This window comes from Apteryx mantelli, chromosome 2 (genome assembly GCF_036417845.1).
Source record: "Apteryx mantelli isolate bAptMan1 chromosome 2, bAptMan1.hap1, whole genome shotgun sequence".
In the NCBI taxonomy this organism is placed as follows: Eukaryota; Metazoa; Chordata; class Aves; order Apterygiformes; family Apterygidae; genus Apteryx; species Apteryx mantelli.
Window position 1 is genome coordinate 48,220,879 of NC_089979.1, and position 24,245 is coordinate 48,245,123.

Genomic DNA, 24,245 nt, shown 5'->3' on the forward strand with positions numbered 1-24,245 from the left:
CACATTTCTGAGAGCCTCTTTTTTTTTAAAAAAAAGTCTTTTCCTGACATCAGACTTCAGAACTTGTCATCCAGTTCTTCTGAAATGAGTTAATCTGGATATAGAGCTAGAAGTTTCTATTCCATTTGATCAAGTGGGAAGTCCACAAACAACTCTTCATGTGAGGGAAAAGAAGTACTGATTTTGTGATCTAGCAAAAAAAGCCAATCCTTCCATATAACTATTGTATTTACACTGCAGCAGTGTTTGTATATTATACATATAGTACAGAAATAAAAGGAGATAGATACTATATTTCAGTATTTTGTTCCTTCAGCTCATATTCTAAAGCATGTTAAGGCATTACAAGAATAACAGAGTCCAGCAGAGCTGTTTTTATGGGAAAATAAATGCCAGATTTAATAAAGATTGTAGAATCATAATGACTTATTCAATTAATACTTTAAAATAAACCTTCAAAATATCAATGCAAAATACGTTGACATATGAAATAACAATCCTCTGCATTGTGTATTAGCAAATTTGTATCATTCCCAAGTGTTTTTGCTTTTCATGAAGGAGTTCAGCTACCAATATCCCTATTATATTTGCTATTGCCTCCCCACAGCACAAAGCTTCTAAGGCATTGTTTTCTTGCCACTATTAGAAAATAAAACCCATATGGTACATTATAGTCCTTATAATATACCTAGACATTGGAGACTTGAATGATAGTCATGGTTTGGCAAAAATATCTGGTTTTCACTGCAGTCCTTTTAGATTTAGCTATGGTAGTAACAGTAATGGAGAAAAGATGAGGCAAACAGCTTCATGGGTATCAGGTTCAATTCTACAGCACCAGCTGCAGTGAATTACTAGTCAAACTTCCCTGTGGTTGTAACAACATGACAGTTCTGATGAAGTACTTGTTTTACTGAGAACTTTTTACTGAGAAAACTATGAAAATGTATGGTATTTGTATGATTATTATTTATAACTATTGCTGGGGGTAGCAGAAATTATTTAAAGCACCATTTGATAAAGCACATTTAATTGCATGCAATGTAAAATGATGCATTTGAAAGTGCTGATTTAGTCATGTGTTGACTAATTATTAATTGTGTTCTTTTCCTGTCTTGTCAGTAAGGAACCATTAACCCAAATCTTATTCTCATGGGAGATCGCTCAGCAACACAGTGTTTTAACGCTGTTTCATGTGATGTTCGTTCATGCCAACCCTGCATGTGTGCAAGGATCCCCTCTCACTGCTTTGTCTGGTAATCAGAGCTTTCTCCAAAAACCTAATTATCTGTTTGCACACTTTTACTGCTACCTGAAGAGAAAAAAGATATTTAAAGCTAGCCTGGACTTTCCCCTCCCTGATCAGGTTCTGCGTTTGGCTTTGAAACTGGGTACCCTCATGAGAATCCTCCTCAAGTAAGAATCCCCGAAATTTTGCCGTTATTTGCTAGTTATAAATAATAACAATATCCTCGGTTGGCTGCGGGTAACAAATGCCCTGGCGAGCCGCGGTTTGGGCCGGAGGAAGGGCCGCGGGGGGCTGGCTCACTGGCTGGAGTACTGCACAGTGCTGTACTTCGTCACCCTCCGCCGCGAGGTGCCAGGGGAGGCCATGCCCATGGGCTGGCTGAGGTGGCAGTCGGCATTCAAAATCTGGGCCGCGCTACTCATCCCGCCCATGCTGGCCCCGCCCATGCTGGCCCCGCCCATGCTGGCCACACCCATGCCAGCTCCACCCATGCCGGCTCCACCCATGCCAGCCCCGCCCATGCCAGCCCCGCCCATGCCGCTCATTGCAGCCCCCGACACTACTCTCTCTGTGACCACCATGTTGTGGGCGCTGGACAGCTCGGCGGGGATGTTGATTAAGCTGCCGGGCATCCCGGTGGCCGGTCTGATCACCCTTTCCGTCACCACCATGTTCGACCCGTCTACGAGGTCAGGAATGCTCAAGGAGGCCGGGAGCCGCGAGTTGGGTGCGATCACTCTTTCCGTGACGATGACGTTGGACCCCTCCGTGAGATCAGGGATATCTAGCATGCCACGCAAATCGGAGGCGGACGCCGGCCCGACAACCCTTTCGGTTACAACAATGTTTGATGCACGCAGAGGGTCAACACTAAGGGAGGGTGGGCCGGATGTGTAGGTCTCAGTCACCATCACATTGCCATGGAGCAAAGGATCAGACACTGGCCTTGGGGACTGCAAGGTAGACTCAGACGTATAGGTGTTTTCGGTAACAATTGTAGTACCAACTGGGGGAGGCATTGGTGCACCTCCGTTGACAATAATGGTGGTTCCAGGTGGCGGAAGATTTATATCACTTTCGGGGTTGGGAAAGGTAGCGCTACCAGATGGCCAAGGCAGATTAACCTCAGAAAAAGTTTCAATTTCTTTGCCCAGACAGATCTCTGCCAGGGTCTTAAATTTTGGTCCTAATGTATCCAAATACGTTTCATCTGTATCTTCTCCGATAAAACTGCAGCAACCCACAGAGCCAACAGGAGTACCTACTCCTTCGTGATCATATATTAATAGACAGTCATTTGCTGGACGACCTTCATCTTCATCTGCGTACACAAATGCTTTCTGTAGTTTGGAAAAACAGAAAAAAAAAATAGAAGAGAATTACTTTTCTTCAGGTTTTTAACTCTATCCCTAGCGAGGTTTCTCTAATCATGGCCAGGCCTAGCAGACTTGTAAGACAACATCAACTAAAAGGATTAAAAAAAATCAGCAACATCTTTGTGACCTTGAAGTAAGCCCTATTCAAATGTTACTGATCTTTTATTCCTTCTTTTGAAAACACTTAGTATCTCAAATTTAGTTTAAAACAAGCACTGCAAAGTCTTGAGTTTTTGTTTAACATTTGGGCAATAATTTTCCTGGAAGTGTCCTACTTTTTTTGTCTTCAGGATCTCCAAACGGAGATTTTGATAAAATTAAACCTTTGTTCAGATTCGGAAATTGCCATCAGAGCAGGGCCATAGAGGGAGAGCCTGGGGACAGCATGAATACAACCGGCCAAGACAGCCAAGGAATAGTGCGGTACCTGGCTGTCAATAACAGGCGTGACTGTGGGGTAAAGGGAGAGAGTGGAAGGGAAAGGGGGAATGCAAGCTTTGGGCAGCAATATCTGGACACAGTGGTAGGAGGAACAGCGAAGCTGGGAGGTGAGGGGAACAGCTGAGGTCCCAGGATGGAAAGGATGGCTCTGAGGGTTGGGTGCAGTGGGGAAGGTTTGGCAAGCCTGAGAGGCTCAGAGGGGAACCAGTTCTGAGCAGGATGGGGATCACTGATTTGGGATGGGTGGATCTGGGCAGGTGATTAATATATAGTGCTCCCAGTCCAGGCAGGGAGATCCCAGTCTGGAAGAAATCTGTGTTCAGGACTGCTCTGCCCCCTCCACCACTGCATCTTTTTTTAGATTTTGAAATACAGTGGTCCTTAAAGATTAATTGATGTTTTGATGACATATGCAGTTATAGTATTTATGCTTCACGGTACTTGCTAATCATGAAAATTTATCCCATTAATCCATTAATCATGCAAATGCCATAGCATTTTTTTTATCTTATATGTAAAGGCTAATTAATGTTTTGACAATTACAAAACTATTTGTGTCATTTGCAGTTTTCATCTTTTTTCTGGACAGAAAAAGCAATGAAAAAACAGAAGAAAGGGAACGCATATTCACAGTTCCTTGAAAGTTAAAATCCCTTCATTAAGCAATCTCTAGACAGTTCAATTTGTGAACAATTTCAAGTAAGGAATATTCTCAATGTTATTATCTATTTATACACTGAAAAAGGTGGCAAACATAATTTTGATGGTCACTTACTAAGCTGAAATAATTTAATAACTTGCTACTAATTTTGCTTATCAAATGTGTTATGCCAACAGCTGAAAAGCAGTATTATTAATATGTTTTTTTTCATATTAGTACAGTCTGTTTGTTTCTCACACCAGTTCTATGTCATGTAAGTTTCAATTTCAGTGGAGTTATTTTGGATTTTCACTATGTAACCTGGAGAGGAGAATCTACCAGTGGACTCACAGATACAATACAAAGAAGATGGGTCGGTTACCTCTGAGAAGTAGTTGTCTAGGAAGGCCATATTCACCCCTCCTTCTCGATACTCTTTTATCGTTCCTCCACATGATCCCTTTGCTTCTCCTGTTCCAGAAATTCCTCCAGCTGTTCCATAACCAGTACCAGTACCATAGCCAACTGCTGTAGTGTCTTCAACACCAGAAGCTACTACTCCTCCTCCTCCATATGTGTTTGTATATATTTCTGAAAATGGAAAAAAAAAAAAGTTCTCTCTCCTATATTCTGTGATATTTACAAAGAATTTTCTGGTTGTTTTACCAATAATATAATGACCCCAATAAGCTTCTGAAGGTATTTTAGACTAATTTTGTTCACAGATTCACACATATGTGCTAAACACTGAAACTGCAACAAAAATTAAGTGCGTATTCGTAGAGATTTAATTGATTTTATGCATGAGGCTAGGCATGCACTTGTATATATGCTTTAGAAAATCAACAATTCACTTGCGTAATTGGCTGGAGAGATTCCTCTGTCTGGTTATATGCTGTCATGGGATTTATATTAGAATATCAGATAATGCTTATGGATATTTATGCAAATACAGAAATGTATATTTATGATCACACTAGGGTTGAGAGTGTTGCCTTAAACTCTTCAGCAAAAGAAATGGCCTTGTAATCCCTTTCACATTTCTCAGTTGTTAAGAAGCCAGGGGATTTGGGGAAACAGCAGCTGATCATAATAACCTCCAGTGTTTATAATACAGAATGAAAATATCCTTTACAATAAATTATAAAATTATACTCACAGGATATTATCTTCTCCAGAATTTTTCATATATGATAATAATGAATGAGTGGTCTTAAATATCAATGTGTAATATAATAAAATAATTGCATACAGTAGTCTTGAATATGATTGTATTAAGAACTGTAGGCCATATTCTATCACTTTTTCTCATTTAACCTTGTTAGTCTCAGCTAATAGAATTCAAACCAGAGGCTCTTGCCATAGCAGGAGAGATAAAAGTGGAAATAAAGTAAATCACAGATATCAGTCTTAAATTTTTCAGTTTGTCATGCCAGCATAACTTCCCTGGAAACAAAGACTTAATTCACATTTATGCCCCAAATGTTTTGTTATCTTTTGGTTTTATCTTAAGGATAAGAACATTTGTGCCTATACAAAAATCATCAGAGAAATTGTCTGGCACTGTGACATTTCTTCCTGTCATAAGCTTAGTGAAAACGGATTCTGAGCCAACATCCTTACTTCCTGTTGTGGTGTAATGAATGGGGAAAAGAGAAAGTGGCACTGTGGCCATTTCTATGGCCATTGAATTCCTGGGAGGACCTTATCAGGAGCATAAATTTATTATAGTGTGTGCCAGCTCTCTGTCTAAGGTGGTGCAAAACTGGGGAGTAATTACCTGGCTCCTCGTTCTCCCTTGTCCTAAGCAGAGCTTGGAAAGTGGAAAGAACTGACCTTTCATCACTGAGTTATGAAAGAAAATTTTTGTTGTTCTGGCCTTGAGATTGATTTCTGCTTAAACTGGTGTCTTGAAAAGAATCTTAATTTACTAGCTGGAACGATAAAGTAAAATTGCCTGAAATTTGAAAGCCTTGGCAAATATTTCGAAATAAATGCAGTTTGCAGAGATGAATCTGTCCAGGTTCAAACCTCAGACCCTTTATTCATGCTGGGAAGTCCAACTAACCTCAGTTTGACTATCTGCACAGGTAAGATCGGAAGGGTTGGGTTCTAGCTTAGAAACTGAAGTACTCCTTGAACCAGAAGATGTTAAGTGCTGAAAGATAGCTTTATTATAGTGAACAAAGAAAATCTTAGGTTCTGCTTACCAGAGGGTTCACCAAATTCACCTCCAGCAGCTGTTGTTGGGGCAAGAATGTGTGAGACATCCTGGAAAACAATATTTTGACTTCTTGAACATTGAACTTTGACATTCCCATATGAAGACCAAATATGTTAAGGAATTACCACTAAACCATTAACTATTGCTCTGGTCAGTTGTTGATGACCACCCCTGTAAGAAGACTCCATCCAAGTCTGTTTCATTGTCAAGGTAAAAGTGATCAGTGGAGATGGTTTGTGTTATCTTGTTTTATCTTGCATTGAAAAAGCTTGCTAGTTACTGTGTCTCAGCTCAGGGAGCAGTAACACCAAACATAAACTCCATCTCCAAATGTTAATTAAGAATCACCTTTCATACCTGCTTGGCAATGCTAGACAATGCCAGGCTTCTTTTAAAAATGGCACAGTGCTACAGTCATTGTCTTGCTTCTAGACAAGATGCAAGCTATGCTGTAAATATAAATGAATGCGGGTTTTAGAAACACGGGATGTACTGACCCTGTCTTCAGGCTGTGCACCTTCTATTCCCCATGGATGAATTGCCCCTTCTGTGCATTCAGGTACAGGTTCAAATCCAGTCCCAACTCCACCTGCAGCTCCAGGTCCACAGCCACAACAGTCGCTCATTGACATCAAGATTGGAATCACTTAACAGGAAAGAAACAGGAAACAGGGATTTAGGCCATCTCTTCTTCGCAGGAATAGCTGTATTTCCCAGAGAGTAGGTACTCAAGAACTTTCAAAAACATGTCTTAAAATGTTTTAAACCAAGCAGCCTACAAATCTGGCTTTTCAAATCATTAGTTGCTTTTGAAAAAGTACGTATTTGGATAATTGCAATAATTTCTGCCTTTAGTTATAGCAGAGCAAAAGTGGGGTGGAGTAGGTCTGTTACTCCAAATTTATGCCTATACAGCTGGGAACAGACTTTGATCTATCTCAGCCGGATGAATTTAAGTTGCAGATATACGAAAATGAAACAAACAGAACCAGTTCTGCTATATATAGCATTCAGTGATATTTGTTCTTGATATATAAGCATACATTTTTCTCTTTACTTATTGTAAAATGAAAAGAAATACATGTCAATGATATAAACTTATGAGAATCAATAGAAGGATTTCCATCTGGCTACAGTGATCTTTGGCTTAGGCTCCAGTTGCATTTTTCACATCATATATAGTTGATATGAAAAACAATAGCGTCAAACCCCAAACCACAGTTTTAACAAATGATTAAATACAGTGAGTCAGGTTTCCCAGGGTGCTATATTATGCTTAGTTCTCTCAAGAATTCAGTGCTTGGAATTGCTGAATACTTTAAGTGCTGACATCAAAATCATTGCTCATTTTAGGAAGGAGCTGAGACAGGCATTCTGGCAGGCTTTATACCCTTAGCCTAGATGGCTAATTTAGTAACCTAGTATCACTGCAGAGTGAGTGTAGAGAGACAGTTCCCTACAAGAGCCTACAAGAGAGTACCAGATTTCAGATGCCAGAGCATCTGAAACTCATAGTGAACTGAAGAGAAAAAACAAAAGGCTATAAAGTATACAAAGTGCTTCCTCACACTGCAAAACTAAGAACATATTTACTCTGGAGGCTACTGATTGGGAGAAGAGATTTCCAAAGGCCAAAAGGTGGTCTGTCCTGTAACATTCACCAAACTGAGAAGAAACAAAACAGCTTGAAAACTTGCTTTTTTTTTTTTTAGCTTCAAAAAACAAACCCCAAGCCCAAACCAAACCAACCCAAATCCCCTCAAATTAGGGGAGAAAACATGTTCCTCTGGTTGTTGTGGTCAGTATTTCTGTACTGGGCAGATCTTGGTGGCTGGTTGCCCTGGTCATGAAAGACAAACGATCGTGTCTGATTGTGCTGGTCTGAGAAGTAATTGCTGAAATTTATATGCTGCATACATCAGTGCTCATCATAAAGTCTGACTTGACTCATTCTTCTCCCTGAAACTTGTATTTCTTGAGAAATAATAGGACATGAAAATGAATGATCTGTTCTGATCTTGTTATCACAAACCCTACTCATTTTTAATCAATGTAATGGTTGACAGAAGCTGCTGAAAGATTTAAAATTTAAAAAGTTTTAGTTTTGTACCACTGAAATTTGGCTTTGACTTCAAAGTAATCTTGTTCTTTTTATTTCTTTTTGTACCCAACTTGGAGCTGATAATTGCCCATTTCTTTTAAGTAATGTAACTAATGTACAGCAAATTGCTACACATAGGTTGTAAAGTCAATAGTGCCAGCTCTTGCTCAGAATCTTCTGAGTCTTCTACCAAACTTTTGACCCTGCCTGAATTATCACTGATTCTTATCAGAACTGGATAACACTTTAGGAAAAAAAAAAAAAAACTGTAAGTCTTAGGAAGGAAATAATTGTTTCTGAATGAAGTGTGTATAATATTTATTTATGTATATATATATGTGTGTTTGTATGTATGTATAAAATATAAACTTTATACACACATATATATATTCTTTTAATTTAAAAAGCATTTCTTACTCTGCAAAGTGCCCATGGAATTCCCAGTTTAACAAAGCAACAAGTCTATTTATTTCAAAAGAGTAAAAAATATATATATCTTAGAAATTTAATAAAACAGTTTTCCTAATTTTATACTTACGAACAAATATTAATCCACCAAGAAACATCAGGCCAATGGCAGCAGCACTAAGTGTGGTAGAAGACTGAGCGTCTCTGCCATAACTTCCTGTTCCATCATAAGCTTGACCACTCTCTCCACCGTCATAACCTTCACCATTGTAATTGCTCCCAGCTTCACCTCCGTCAGTCGTAGCACTGTCACCTCCTTCAACTCCACTCTCACCGGTGTTGCCCTGTTGGTCTGTTCCTTGAACTATTTCACCTTGGCTTCCTCCACCACCACCACCACCACCGCCACCTCCACCACCGCCACCACCACCGCCGCTGCCACCACCGCCGCCACCAGCACTGCCACTGCCACCACCACCAATGATAATTATTTTTGTGGCCCCACTGGTGCAGTAATTGCGACTATCACACCGACAAGCTTGCAGTGGAATTATATATGGTCGTGAGCAGCTTCGGCCTTGGTTATCTCTAATGTTGACGTAGATCTTATACAAGAAAAAGTCAATGTTCTGACCCACTAGTTCTGCAGAGGAAGCTTTGGGAGAAAACAGGAGAGAATTATTTAGATTAAGGTAGTGACTTTAAATACAAGTCTATAGTTTTTGTGAATAATGTTCATAGTGTGGAGTGAAGAGTAAGTCTTCTCATTTTAAGATCTTCAGTTACTAGAAGTAAGTTTCAGCCATAAGGCAGAAGTTTATAGTCTTAGTCTATGCTGCTTTTTTTTGTTGTTTTGGAAAACCTGAGCCAGATCAGTTTAGTTATCAGTTTTGAACCTGAGAAATATAAAGGGGCAAATGCACTTTTTTATATCTATGGTGGCATTTCTTGATTTTTATTCCGACAGTGGGGAACATTAAAATTGCAAGTTACACACATTTCCTGTTCTCTCACAGGGAGGTTACATGATAGCTATGTTAGCTATGTTACGTGATTACATGTTTATGTTTTTTTCAAAAGTTTTTTCCATAGTTTTAAAATATTTGAAGTTACATATTTGCATCTGTTTAGGACAAATAGGACATGCAAGAGTAATTATAATTGCAATAGTTACCGTGTAATCTAGTCTTCTGTGCATACAACAAGTTATGCAACTTCTGACATTTAGTAATATAAGAGATTTGATTAATTCATTTAGTTAATTAAGTCTTATCAAAGTGAATTAGAAAAGCTCCACTAGGCAAAGGCTAAACCTTTTTTCTTAAAATTACAAGCAAGCACATAAATTATAATAGCTGTAATCTTTATTTGACATTTTTATATCCTTCTCTCGTAAAAGGAAAGCTCTTCAGACTAAGAACTTAGTGGATATTTTTACTCTAATAAATAAATTTGAGAGTTTTGTCACACGCTTAGAATTTTTTAGATAGTATACAGAGAAAAAATATCAAATTTTTCCTTTTGAATTACCTCTTTAGCTTTAGACCAAGGCTTATTATAGTTACACTCTAGTAAAATAAAGTTTTGCTGCTCTATTTTTATCAGCATATGCTTAGTTTCCTTTAAAAGATGACAACTAGACAAAATACATCTAATGATTCTAATATGATTAATATATAAGTACAAATCCAAAACAATTCCATTTTATTCCTTGGATTCATATGAGTGTAAAATCATGTTTAAGTGAGGTTAGTATAGATCCTAGTAACTTAGGTTATCCTAATCGATTATTTTAGATAAGAGTTTATTGCTATGATTCACTCTGTTATAAAACATAGTTTAATTTACCATTTATCGATCTGATAATCCATGTAGTTTGAGGTTCACCATGTATGCTGAATGTAAAGGGGGGGCCATACCGATAACTATCCATATCCTTTGCTGTGATAATCACTGATGGAGAATGCATACATACTTTCCTTATTTCTGTATTAATAATTGGACAATTATCATTGACGTCTTGTATTAAAAGCACGACAGTACCAGTAGCAGTATGTCGAGGATAACCTGTAAAGAGAAGGTACTTGTAATCAGGAGGGAATATAGATATTTTAAACAATGCAGTTCAGGTGGGAAAACTAGAAAAGGGGAAAAAATAGAGAAATCTGAACTAAGACAGTTTTGTTTCAGAAAAAGTTAATCTATTTTCTTACCTCTGGTAATAGCCCAGACCTCTGCTCTGTATTGCCCATTGACTACATAGGCTGATTCCCGGTCAATAACTTTGTTCAGTGTGATTACACCAGTGTTTGGATTGATTTTGAACCAGGCACCTGGATCACGTCCTATACTATATCTGTATTTGGTGAATTAAAAATACTCAGAATTATTAATATGAAACAGCTCAAATCAGGCAGACCCAGTTATTGGGATGGAATAAATTAATCTAGTTAACATTGACTCTATATGCTATAGTGTTCTACTACGTAATCATTTTGTAAATAATATTTGTCACTTGGGAACATTTTTCTTACTCTGCGCTAAATCCTATTGCATTTTCCCTGTTCAAACAAAATTCCTGCAGACTTCAGAAGATGCACAGCAGAATAGTAATTATGCACACAAGAATAATAATTAAGAATAAAGCAACTGCATAGAATTATATTTTGAAAGTGATATCATAGTCTAAAAGTAAAATATGGCCTGACCTTTACTAAAACCCTTGCTAATGTCAGTAGCTAAATCCACAGCTCCTCCTATAATATTCTGAAGTTGTATTTGCTAATATTTTTCTCTATCTTATGAAAATTTTTGAAACCTTTGTAAAATTGATGTATTTGGTTTTATATACATTAAGAAACAAATAACAGTCCCATTAATCAACTATCATTAATTTCATCAAAAATAGTTGCCAAATCATTTTTTTTAAATATCGAATGAGCTGGTAGTGACCTCATCTATGCTGATTACACAAAATTGCCCACTATTGGGGTTTTCTACTTGCTTCTTTAAAGTTTCTAACAAATTCACTACTTGTAACAAAACCTTTCAAAATTTATGAAAAAGGTTAGAAATACTTTATTCTGAATTACATAAGCCTGTTAGAAAAATGGCATCACCATTCTCATTTGCATAAGCCTAAGAAAAATATGGTCAGCTAACTAAAACAATCATAGCATAAATATGTATGGAAGAGTATATTTTTCTATTGCTATTGTATGAGCATTTTTTTCTGTAGCTTTTAAAGTATCCTTCATAACCTCATTTTCTACTTCGTTGGCTGGAACAGAGAATACTTTTTTCTCATCTGACTGAAATCTCAGTTAAAAGAATTATTAAATCTGGAGAGTTAAGCAGAGAAAATACAGCCTTACATGACATTAGATGCCATAGTCCCAGTGTCCTCATCAATGGCTGTGTATGTTCCAACAACATGACTCTCTCTTGTACTTTCTGATATAGAAAAGCTGATTGAAGATGGATGAAATCTTGGTGGTTCAATCACATTTTTTACTTCTACTATGAGAGGTGTTCCAACAGCTTGGTACTGAGATGCAACAGAGTGGTGGAAGTCAGCTCGGTTTCTGACACCAATACTCAGTGTGTGACTTTGGATGTGTTCATAATTCAGTTCCTAAAAGATTAAACACAGACAAATAGAAAATAAATACAATTTCCTGGACTTTAATTTTATTAAATATGCTGTTTTAAATGGTTGAGTCACAGTACTTTTGTTGATCATTTTAAAATTATTTTTAATGATTTAAATTATTTTAAGATGATTATTTAAACAGTTGAACCACAATATTTATCCATACCTTAATTACTCTAAGGATTCCTTGATTTGTAGCTGGATCTGTAACAATTTCAAAGCAGTTATCTTCATTACCAGATATAAAGAAAAACTCTGCTAACCAGTTATCTGTGAACTCTTCATCAGCATCCAGAGCTTGTATCCGTAGCAGTTCTGAGCTAAGTGAATTTTCTGAAATACTTGCTGAAAACTGGAATGACAGAAAAATACCTATTAACAAACACTAAAATATATAATGTCAAGAAAACACAGCTAACTGCAGGGAATCTTTTGAATGACATCCTGTCCACAGTCAATACCAATTTAAGAATAATTGTGTGTTCTGTGTAAATTGTAATTCTGGTTGCGAACGTGAAGAGCTGTGTTGCCTCATGTGATTGTAGACGCAGCTTAGAGGAACTGGATTTGTGCTTTTTGTAAGAAAAGACTGAATAAAGATGCATTAATCTTCATAAACGGGCCTCATTGCACAGGTCTGGACACATGAATGACAGGATTTGAGTTCTCTGAATACAAAAAAAATCTAAGTGTTTCTTATCAGAATTGTGTGTGGAAACTATAGATATGATTTTGAGCAGGCTTCAGGGAAACAATCCCTTCAATTCAGTGGAGCATTCAAATGAGAAAGTGCTCAACAGGTTAGTAAGGGCTTTGTTATCTATTGGATTTTTGAACAGGGTTTTAAAACAGTGATGTTGATTTTGATATTAAAAACTTACAGAGCTTTGAGCAAGAGTGGGGAAGTTGTCATTGACATCAATAACTTTAACATTACAGCTACAAAGAGATGAAATTCCATCTGCAGCTCCATCCCTGTCTGACGCCTTCACCACAAGAGTGTAGCTACCATGTTGCTAACACAGAAAGAGAAATCAGTGTGTTACAATGATCTGTACATTTTAGACATTGCAAATAATTACATCTTGCTATTATTTCCAAATTCATTCATTTCCCTGAGACATTTTATTGTAACATATAGAAAAAAAATCACTTCCTTAAAAAAAAACGAAAAAAACCCTCCCTTCTTTCTATTTTATTTTTGTCACTGTCACAACATGCCTGCCACCAAAACATCATGTTATTTAATTTTGGAAAAGGAAATTTTACCTCTCTGTCAAGATAATTTGCTAGATGAAGTTCTCCAGTATATTTATTCATAATGAACATCGGTGGACCTGAAGGTTCCTGACTCTCTATCTTGAAGGCAATTTTAGAATTCAGGTGATTAGGTTCATCTGCATCTGTTGCAATTATTTTCATCACCAGTGTGTCTAAGAATAATAATAAGAAGAAAAAAAATCAGAAAATCTGTTTTGTTCCTGTAAATGACTCTTCAAAACAATGATAAATTCCTGGTGCATCAAAATGACAGGATTCTATCTTTTCAGTAACATCTACAAAGAAAAAAAAAGTTTATGTTTGTAATGCTGGTTATGACTGAACTTTAATGACTTCAAAATGCAGTACAAGTTAAGATCAGGTGTAGTAATGCAGATTTTTACTGAACCTCTTTAAGTCACCATAGGGGTAACGTAAAAACATTAAGTTCTGAGCCTGTAGACACTCACATGAGAAATCTTTGCAGTGTTAGATGGGGATTTCTGGAAGGTAGGGTTGTAAGGGGGCCACCTGCTTTCACGTGTGTGCATGGCAGGATGAGTTTGCAGCAGCATGTCACGGCAGTTCTCTGCCTTTCTATTCAGGACATGAGCTCTCCCCTGCCATTCCCCTACTGACCTCAGTGTTACTTACAAGCCTAGTGCTGATTGCAGTGCTTTCGGTGGTAAGAACCATTTTAGTGGTTTAAGTAAGGGTTTATTTAGTAATATTCTACTGCAACCAGGCTATTCAGGCTACAAATACAAATATTTGAATTAGGACAAATGTGAAAAGGTGTATTTTATATATCGTCACAGGAAATAAGGTTTTTTTTTTTTAATGAGAAGACATGAACCAATTTATTTTAAGTTTTCACATCTAAAAGAATTTGCATGATGATGAGGTTAGGAACTGGAGCATTAAACATTCGTGTGTGGGAGAAAAGGGGGAAGAATGCATCACTGTCTAATTTTAGGCCACAAGCTTAGATCCCCGCTCCAATGGCACTCTGAGAAACATCTCCCTCCTCCTGCAGTGGCTCTGGGAAACATATGTCACTGCCTAAGAGGAAGTAGAACAAACACCCCAGGTTTGTATTAACTGTATTCTGGCAACCCCCCTGACTATACTACACTGTAATAAGCATAAAATAGTTACTTACTGTCCATGCTGCATTCTTCAATAGATCCTGTAAATACAGATTGTGCAAATATAGGAGGGTTATCATTTATATCCAGAACTCTGACTCGAAGTTCAAGAGGCGTTTCCAAATCTGCACCCGTCACTGAGTGCTTAGCAAAGCAACGTATCTAGATAAAGAGATTTACTCATTTTAAAACCAAAAATGAAGGAAACAAAGCAACAGTCTGAAACAAATGAATTAGAGCATTTGTCTAATTCTGATCCCCTGCCCTGCCTTGCCTCTTGCAGCCATCATTATAAAGGAAAAAAAAATACTTACAACAAATACTGGGGTCACTTCCCTATCCACTATTGATGTTATATTAATTTCTCCTGTTCTTGGGTTAACAACAAATATTCCGTAGGGGGCACGATCAATTCCAACTCCAGAGATGCTGTATGTAATTGGATTGTTTTCTTCACAATCTGACCGGATCTACAATAATAGATAATAATAGTTTATGCCAGCTCACTTAGAACATCTGCAAGGTTTTTTTTCTTTTTTTTCCCTATTACTATTGCCCTTAAAGAATTCTATATAATTTTCAGTTTCTCTCCCAACCACATATCACAAGGTTATTGGCAGAACCAATTGAAGGCTGTGCCACAAACCAGTCAATCTACTGCTGCATCTCCCCTGAATATTTCTTTCAAGTCTTCCGGCAGTGAAGCGGAGATGTTATGGGAGAGTAACTTCCAAGAATCTTACACTGTGCCTGGACCTCCGAAAGGATACAGATGTGGGGAAAGGATAGGAGGACATCCTGTGTGCTCCATCACCTCACAAGAGTCAAGCACCATCTTGGAGCTTGTGCTCAGGGGTTTCTCAGAGTGAAAGAGAATATTAAAATACAAAGAACTAATATGCAGCGGCTGCACATAAACATAATATGTGTTGGAGCTTTCCAGAAAGTGGACAGATCTGAAAATTCTAGGAAGCCTTTGGTCACTCCTCAGCAGCCGCATGAGTTCATCCTATTAGAGTGTCTCAGCTGAGCTGGAAATATTGCATCTTCTTTCTTCTGTTCTATATTCCTTGCTTTGACTACTCTAAGCAAATATACTCTCAAATCTTTTATCAGCCTGTCTTTACAAAAAGCTTCCTTGTTGGTGAACAACACTTCTGCTTTGCTTTCTACTTACTTTGGCAATTGGATTCCTCTTAGAATTATCTTCTCCTTCTCTACAAGCTGCAGCAAATTTGATCCATTCACGTTTTTGTCTTCTGAAGGTTCTCCATCTTGCCACTCCATTTTCATCCCATTCTTTTACCTTTGACATAGAGTCCCAATGTCACTATGACCAGCAACCTCAATACATTTTAAATTTATACATACATTTAGAATTTCCAACATTAAGGAGTAGAAAAGAGATTTTTATAGACCATGTTTTTTTACATGAGTCTCAGTACCAAGCCTGAGACTGTACATATATACTTTTAAATTATTCCTGAGTATTAGGTATTTGTTGAGATTCTGGAGAACTCTTGAGAGGATGAGCAGGTTATTACCTGCAACTGTTTAATATTTAAATATGTTTTCAATCATCAAGTTAAAAAATGTCTTAGTTCAGTATTTTCCATTTCATTTTTATATGGTTACATTTCATTTTATCAGAAAAACAGTTTCTAAGGAATTTTTTATTACCTCCACATGAAATCCTGTGCTGAAATCCAAGAGTACCTGCAAGAACAATAAGAGACTGGCATATAAACATGCAAGGCAAAATGCAGTAAGCAAAACCCAGATGCCACACATTGCTATATTGCAGGACTGGAGCAGCATATTTTCCTCAAGTTCATTGCAACAGCCTAACTAGGCTGTAGTTGCAGGATTTCCATAAATAATGCTGTGCCATTTTTTCCCCCCCATGCCCATGTTTAATTCCTTGAAGGTTAATTCATTCAAAATTAATGTCTTTCAAGGCACCTTGAGTTTGAGAACATGTGCAAATTTCATGTTATATTTACATAAAAAAAAATCTTTCACACAGATTTTTAGGTTGTAGAGTCTCAGCTGATTCAGCTGAAGAGAGAAGTGATTGCAAGTTTTGCTAAAAAAGAAAGGTATGTCTAGGAAAGTAAACAAGAAGTATTGCTTTATTTTTTAGAGGTTTATTTAGAAAGTTATGGTAGACCTGGAGTATTTCAAAATATTTCAATATATGGTTTAGGCAAAAGAAATAAAAACATTCTCCTGTAAATTCCCACTGAGGTTAGAGGTTAAATGTATGACGGAAAGCCAACTGCAGTCACTAGACAGATTTTTTTGGAGTTCAGTGGGCTTTGTTTTGAGGTCTAACTGTGCAAACGAAGACGTAGGTAGATAAATGTTGCAGGATCAGATGCAAGGTGTAGTGACTTTAAAATTAAAATAATGGAGAATTATCAATTTTTTGACTACTGCAATTTAAAAGAAAGCACAGTTTTATTAACCTTATTTCAAAATAATGTGTGAAGATGAAGTCACTTGGTGAATGTATCATAACTCCATAACATCACTTTTGGGTTTATGACCTGCCTTTACCCACTTCAGACAATAAAGGATGAAAAATATGGGAAAGAATTGCAGTTTCTCCTTTCTCATCAGTGGTGGCTAACAGCTGTAGTTATCAGTTTTCCACGTCCCAGTTATTTCCCAGTACTGTTCAGTGACTCACACTGATTTGGCTGACATGTTTTCTCTGATGGATTTTATGTCAGATGTTACATGGATAAATTCTGTGACAATATTTTTTTCTGTGATAAATTATCTCATGGGACTTTCCACACTTCAAATTTATTATGTAGTTGTTATATCAAGGCTGGAAGACGGGCACAGACTTTCTTCCACTTCAGGTTAAAACAATCTCTTTCCATACAACGGATTAACAAACACCAGCTTCAGCTCTCCTTCTCTCTTCCTGCCTTTTCCTCATTTACTTACATGTCATAAGATGTTCACTGTCTGTCATTTACAAAACCATTTCTCTGATGATCTCTTCTTCCCATCAAAATTCACTGAGATCTCAGTCACAAAGGACTGCTCTAATTAACTAGTGAATGAGGGAGTTTAGACTATGGATCTAGTATCTTGAGTGTATGTAATATCTTGAAAGGTACGCGACTATTCACGCAATAACTATTCTTTTTTCTCGTTTCTTTGAGCAAGTTATTGACATAAATCATTAAGAAGAGTATTCTTCAGGAAAATCATTACAAACTCATATTAGGTCTTTGGACAGAAAACAGATATGTTTAGGTTATGCTAAAAGCATCATTACAGCTTTTAATCTGAGTGCATTTGTTGGTGACTATATAAATCTTCAGCTGCAGATTGGGGTTCAAGCTCATGTGCAGTCATGACTCATCTCTGCAATATCAGACTCCATTTCAACTGGGGAGTTGTTTCGCCTCAGTGGAACGTCAAGCCTCTTCTTTTACGATCCACCTTGGAGATTGGGGAAACACAGGAGAGCAGAATGTGCAGATTACTCTCTCGCGAGGGAGGCTGAGTGATGAAGCTGACCAGAAACTGCATTGATTCAGCATTTCTTATCAGCTGATCCCACCAGCAGAGCAGAGCCTCCTTGGGCAAGTACAGTGAAATCCTCTCCACCCTTAGCCTTAAATCCCTTCTGGCAGGTAAGCAATTGTGCTGACCCAGAAAAGTATGGTATACGCCTCTTAATGCAAAGTTAGTGAATCTTACCTACTGTCTGCATCTTATGGCCTATTCTAATATTTAACAGGGAAACTAGTAGCTCACCTCCAGCCATGCCACTCTCACAGTTAACATGCATAACTGAACTACAGTGTTGAGAAAATAGTAGTAGTCCTGTGAAATAAGAATTACATCTGTAAGGAATTCTTGAATTCTGTTCTGACAGGAATATTCATAAAAAACTTGATTTCAGCCTTCACTGATGACGAATGGGGAACTCTGTTTTCAAACAACAAAGGATATTCATTTTACATTGACTAGGACTAGGGAATGCTAGGAATTTGTTCATTAGTATTGCTGGGAATCATAAATTAAGGCCCAGTGTTTCCACACTTGTCCCCTACCAGCTAAGGAAAAACCCTCCTGCTACCTGTTGCTGATGAAAGATCTTTAAAGAAATTTTGATGGTTTTGAATCCGGAGTCCTCAGTACTATTTGTCATACTACTCGAGAATGTTGATCTGATGAATTTGATGTCTGCATTCAGTAAGTCTATCTCAGTTACTGCTATATTATAGAAAATAGGGCAGACAAACACCAGAAGAGGCTATCTAGTTCACCAGATAAATCCAAACAATTCTGGAGAGACATCTGTCTAACATGGCCAGGGACAGGGTTTCCTCTACCGCCCCACCTAATGTTTTCCAGTTCTCCTCCAGCATCAGCAGAAAACAAAAAGCTTTCCCCTCTCCCTCCAGCTGTCAGTTTCAAATATCTCACTACCTTGTAAACCCTGTATTTCTAGTGCTATTTCCAGTGGAGAAGAACATTTTACTGTCTATCTCCTAGCAGCTAATTCTGGCATATTTGAAGATAACGTACAAAGTTCACTTCTAAACTAGTGTCTGAGTATTTACATGTAGTATTCTCCATAGAATCAGTGATTAAACATCGTTAAAACAACAGGAGCTGAAAGGGTTGGATGCATCCTGAGGATCTTGGGGTAGGCAGGCTGATTAGAATGACATCAAGATTTGCTGTTCTGCTAGTCTCTAAGAGACCCTAAAAAAATGGAAACTCTGCAGAGAAGCTAGAAGCTAGTTGCGCAGACTCTTTCTGGTAGGGGTTGGGAGAGGTGCAGACAGAAACGTTTGTCATGACCGTCATTCTCACAGTAGTCTATCTGAAAGTTTGCCTTTTATTGTAATGATACAGAGTCTGAACCCTGTGCCTGACATGAGATCTTGACATCACACTGGAGTTACTCTGAATTTGTTCTGATGTAACTGGGAACAGAATTAGGCCCATAGGATGTGTATGGTTCTTTGCATCTTCAAAGTAATTTGCAAACAAGAATTAACTAATCATTAATTGACTGCCAAGCAATATTATATGCAATTATGGAATCCTCCCTCCTCCACCTACTCATATCTAAATGACTGAACACGCCTTTAACATCTTCCCAGCATTATTCATATTGCATCTGATTCTTTCTCTTTGAAGTCAACAGCAGTATTGTTATTGACCTTGATGGGAGGAGGGCTGAGAACTCGCACATATTATATTAGTCATCATGGTAGCTCTGGTTGTGTCAGCATTTTGGGACCTGCACGTCTTACTCAGCCAAAACTCTGACTAGTAAAGGGTTGAAATAATGAACCCTTCCCTTTATGCATTCTGTACCTCATTAAAAAAAATAATAAATTAGTGCATACGAAATAATGAGAAGCAGGGCTGAAACATAAGACACAACCTCATATTTTAAAAAGAAGCCATTTGGTAACTTTTAAATTAAAACAAGAATACAGTTTTACCTGTGCTTTTCATTTTTTGCATTCCATTAATGAATGTGTTTCTTCCAATTTTAAGGGGAAATTACGCAGGATGATTTTTCTGGCTATTTATTTGTTAACTCTGCAAAAGTCAGGTGTTTCTGGCTTCTCATATTAGCAACAGGAGTCAATATTTTGTATTGTACCCGGGATGGAGAACTTATTGCTATTTCCACAGAAGTAAATGAAAGATATGATGCTCATGTCTGTCAGAAGAATAAATTCCAAAGTTTTATCTATTTTAAAATGTTTATTAAAAGAACTGACCACTTTGGGAAAAGCTTTCACTGCGATTGTTTCTACTTTGCTGAGCTAAATAATATAGGACACATCATACAGGAATAATGAATTCCAATATAGTAACAGAGCTTAACCATTAGAAAAATGAACAGAAAGGTAATTGCAATACTGGGTGTAAACCATTGTCATCCAAATTGGAGTTTTTCAAGTTAGTCATGCTAAGTCTCCTGAATAAATCTCCTAAATAAAAAAAATCTAACATGGCTTAGAATGCTCTAGCTGCAAATGCACAATTGCTTGGGCCATTTTTTTATTTAAGAATATAACTACAAATTTAAGAACCTAATTTTGGGTGATAATTCTTGGATGATGAATTACTTTGGTTTCTGTTCCTACAAGTAAACTCTTCATTTGCAGAAGAGCGTGCAGTTTCTTGGCTACATTCTAGTAGATGTTTTGTATGCATATGCAAGTAAAGGATTTATATTTTTATGTCCACCAAATTATGAGTAGGAGATGTAACCATAGCCTAACAACTGGAAAAAAAAAAAAAAAAGGTAGATAACACATGGGAAAAAGTAGTCAGACAAAAGTGTATATAAGAGATGTGGTGAATTTAAAATTATTAACTATCACATGATGGCTGGCGGGAGAAGAGTCATACCTGATCAAACAGGTTATTTCTATAAAACGTGTCTGTGCAAGTACCACAAACAGAACTCTCTTACTCATGAGAACAACACCTTTGAAGTCACGTGACTGAGGGTTGCAGAATCAGTTCCACCAATGGTGAAATACACATAGAAAGTTAATAGTTTCAGAGCACAATCTCTGGTAGGTTAAGACTTCATTTTTGGAAAGTATACTAAAATATCTATAATTCCACAGCAATTTTATTTCATACAGCTTATTAGCTATATACTAACCAGATCCACCAGGCAGGTGATTTTCATGAAGGAATAATTAAGCCCAAAATCAAGACTGTTCCTTAGAATGCAATAAAATTGTATTCATAATTTATAATGTATTTAATCCCTATGCTTTGTTCATCACCTTTCTATAAATCACTAAAAGATGCCATAAGACTGTACAAGCCACCATGAACACTGTTATGCAGAAAAACACATTAGAAGAACAACAATTGATTCCTCTAGTAAAAGTTAAAAAAAAGATACTCATCAAAATATAATTGAAGTTTTCAATATCTCTCTTTTTCCTGACCAAACGTGCATTCTGAAGCACTCACGATTGTAACAATAATAAACTGAAAGAATGAGAGTTGCTCCAGTGTTGACAAGAGAAGATTAAGCAGTAAAATTTCTTTTGAATGGACAGATCTTAAATACAGTACAATCAGCTTTATTCTCACTTTCAGAATGTCAGGAGCATGCATCACCAGGTAACTGAATAAAACGAGTAGTCACTAATGTTATATAAAAATCCAGAACTGTTAGTGTGACGCACAGCATGCCAATCCCAGTGAAGACCAGTGTGCTGCACTAAACAAGCAGAAACTTATCCGAACCATACCTTGCTTTTGCCAAGTTTTATCATTATTTGTCTCACAGCCACCCTGTGTTGATTAGTTCTACTTTACTGACTGCAAAACTGTTACCTAAATTCGTGCATGATCATTTCAAAATAAATCTCAAGATTTCATATTCTATAACAACAAACCCTCTTTCCTTGACTACAAACATTGCTAGTGATGTCAGCAACAAGAAGTTAACAAACATTTACACTTACTAATATTCTGTGTAAATCAAAAGCCATGAAAGAAATAACTATAAATTCTACTCTTTTCAGTCTGCACAGCCTTGGACCTCTACATAATTTGAGAGGAGCAGCACAGATGAGTAAAAATAATCCACGCATGAAACAGAATGCAGCAGTAGAAGGGCCTCCCTAGGTCTTTTAAGTCCTTTCTGGCAGTTTCCCAGCATTGATGAACACATTGCACAACTATTCTGCTTGACCATAGACAACTTCCCTTTTAGAGTAAGTAAAACAAACTCAAAGAATGACACTTTCATTTCAGCGTTTGAAGTATTTACTTCCTTAACACATGGCAGCTCAGACACTAATGCACAATGAGTTGAGGATCCTTTATAATGGGAAGTAATGGGCCAAGTCCTGATTTTTATTCAGATAAAATCTTCACTAAATTTCATGTTTTTCTTTTGAATAAAGCCTGGTCAAAAAGATCTGGTCAACCCTGAGGCGCTCTTGCTAAATACATTTTAGAGAAAGATTTTTCCTCTTCATCTTCCTTATACTGAGCAAAAAAATAAAGGCATAGAACCAAGTTATATCGAGTCAAGTTATTAGGATTTTTATAAATGATAACATTATTATTAATAAAATGACTCATTAAGTAATACACACAGACAACATTTGCCTGAAAAGTCATGTTTTAAACATAGAAAGCCATATATTGAATATCAAAAGATTTCAGAATAGTATAATCAAAAGAAGCAATTGTCAGCATTCAATGAAAAACTAAATTCTTTGTGTAGAATCTTCAGAAATACAATTTAAAATAAGCAGAGCTTTATTCCTTATGCATATTTTCACAGGATTTTTTTTTTTTTCGGAGGGGGGTGGTTTACACTGTGAAATATAGTGGTCTGCTGAGAAGGATCCAACTGCAATAAACTCAGAGTTTACAAATATTGCATTAAAATTGGACTTACCAATAAAAGGAACAGAAAAGCAGTTGTTCGGTGAGGGAGCCAATCCATTGCATCTGATCTCTTAGATACAAGTCCAACTGAGTTATGGTTACAAGTCTGTTCCTTTTCCCTCCCCCCCCCCCAAACTCTGGTGTCTATCTAAAAAGACACTCAGTAGATGTCCTTATACTCAGCCTTTCAAGGTGTCTCCCACTCCCTCTGAGAGAAGCACTGAAGATGCTGTATAACAGAGTGTCTTTCCCCACCCAAAAAACCTGGGCTGGTCTCACTGGAAGCGCTTGACAACATCATTATTGCTTGCAGGTAAAAGCTAAGAGACACACCTTAATTCTTATTGCACTGAAACCCTTTGTTGGATATGAAAGAGTACATTTTAAAAACAGAAGGCAAGCTTTGCTGGGAAGATACGGAGCAAATTATAATTACTCACAACATAAGGAATCATTAAAATGGTAACTTATCATTTCTTTGAAATCAATTACCAGTTTTCTCCTTACACCAAGTATAATAGAAGAGCTTAATGAAAATTAATGTAAAGAATATGAGCTTTAAGAAATTATTAGTTTGAATTAAAATGTATGTCCATTTGTTTACTTTCAGGCTAGAAGTCAGGTCTATGTACACTGTTCACAGAAGTATCGTACTCAGAGCAGAATACGTTGTCACTGAAAAGATAGCATATTAACTTGGGAGAAAAGGAGTATTTTATTCATTAGGCCACATGAATATCAGAAGCAGAGAAGGGTGACTTTTTGCTTTCATCAAATGCAAAGCCTGCTAGTGCCGTACCTTTTCCTTCCTATCTGCTGTGCTCTCACAGACCCGGCGGAGAGGGAGCTGTGTGCAGCATACCCTGTGCCATAGGAACCCTGCTGAGCTGCTCAAAACTAGAGGTAGCGGCGCGAAGGGAGGAAGGTACGGCTCACTTCTGGCCTAATTTTGGATGGCATAAGCGCAAATACGGGAGGGACGGAGGAGTCAAAGTGCGTTCGCCGCTGTGCTCAGCAGTGGGCCCCTCGGTCCTGCAGCGGAGGCATTACCCCCTCCCGGCATCCTCGGGATGCACGAGCCGCCCCGCAACGGGCGAGAAAAGGATGGAGAGCGCGTCTGCTGTACCGCTGGGCCGGCGAGGAGAACGCGCTTTCCGCCCCCCCCCGAAAGCGTCCGCAGCCGCTGCGCTCTTGCAGGGCACCCGCAGCACCTACGAGCGCTGCGCTGCCCTGCGGGCGCCTGAGCCCACCACGGCGCTGGGCATCTCCCAAGGCTGACTGCAAACGCGGAAAAAAGAGTGCTCAGCACCGCTGGG

The 24,245-nt window shown here is 37.7% G+C and overlaps 1 protein-coding gene across 1 annotated transcript; it reads right to left on the reverse strand.

The window, feature by feature from the left end:
* Positions 1 to 1,545: 1,545 nt before the first annotated feature.
* Positions 1,546 to 22,987, reverse strand: LOC106484608 (desmoglein-4-like). The gene is made up of 17 exons (XM_067292347.1): positions 22,940 to 22,987; positions 16,180 to 16,215; positions 15,677 to 15,805; positions 14,814 to 14,969; positions 14,514 to 14,661; positions 13,361 to 13,524; positions 12,973 to 13,107; positions 12,258 to 12,443; positions 11,814 to 12,073; positions 10,653 to 10,795; positions 10,288 to 10,506; positions 8,570 to 9,094; positions 6,428 to 6,576; positions 5,917 to 5,977; positions 4,089 to 4,297; positions 1,790 to 2,589; positions 1,546 to 1,714 (listed from the first exon to the last, which is right to left on the reverse strand). Exons 1-17 carry the CDS (start codon positions 22,985 to 22,987, stop codon positions 1,546 to 1,548), a joined length of 3,537 nt encoding a protein of 1,178 aa, XP_067148448.1.
* Positions 22,988 to 24,245: the final 1,258 nt, after the last annotated feature.

What these genes read in the sequence shown, in the direction of transcription:
- LOC106484608 (XM_067292347.1), bottom strand. Translation starts at nt 22,987, where the DNA reads ATGGATTGGCTCCCTCACCGAACAACTGCTTTTCTGTTCCTTTTATTG. An exon ending in CAAATTATCTTGACAGAGAG is followed by an intron (nt 13,108 to 13,360) that starts GTAAAATTTCCT and finishes TTTCTGTGTTAG; the next exon opens with CAACATGGTAGCTACACTCT. An exon ending in ACTATGGCATCTAATGTCAT is followed by an intron (nt 10,796 to 11,813) that starts GTAAGGCTGTAT and finishes CACCAAATACAG; the next exon opens with ATATAGTATAGGACGTGATC.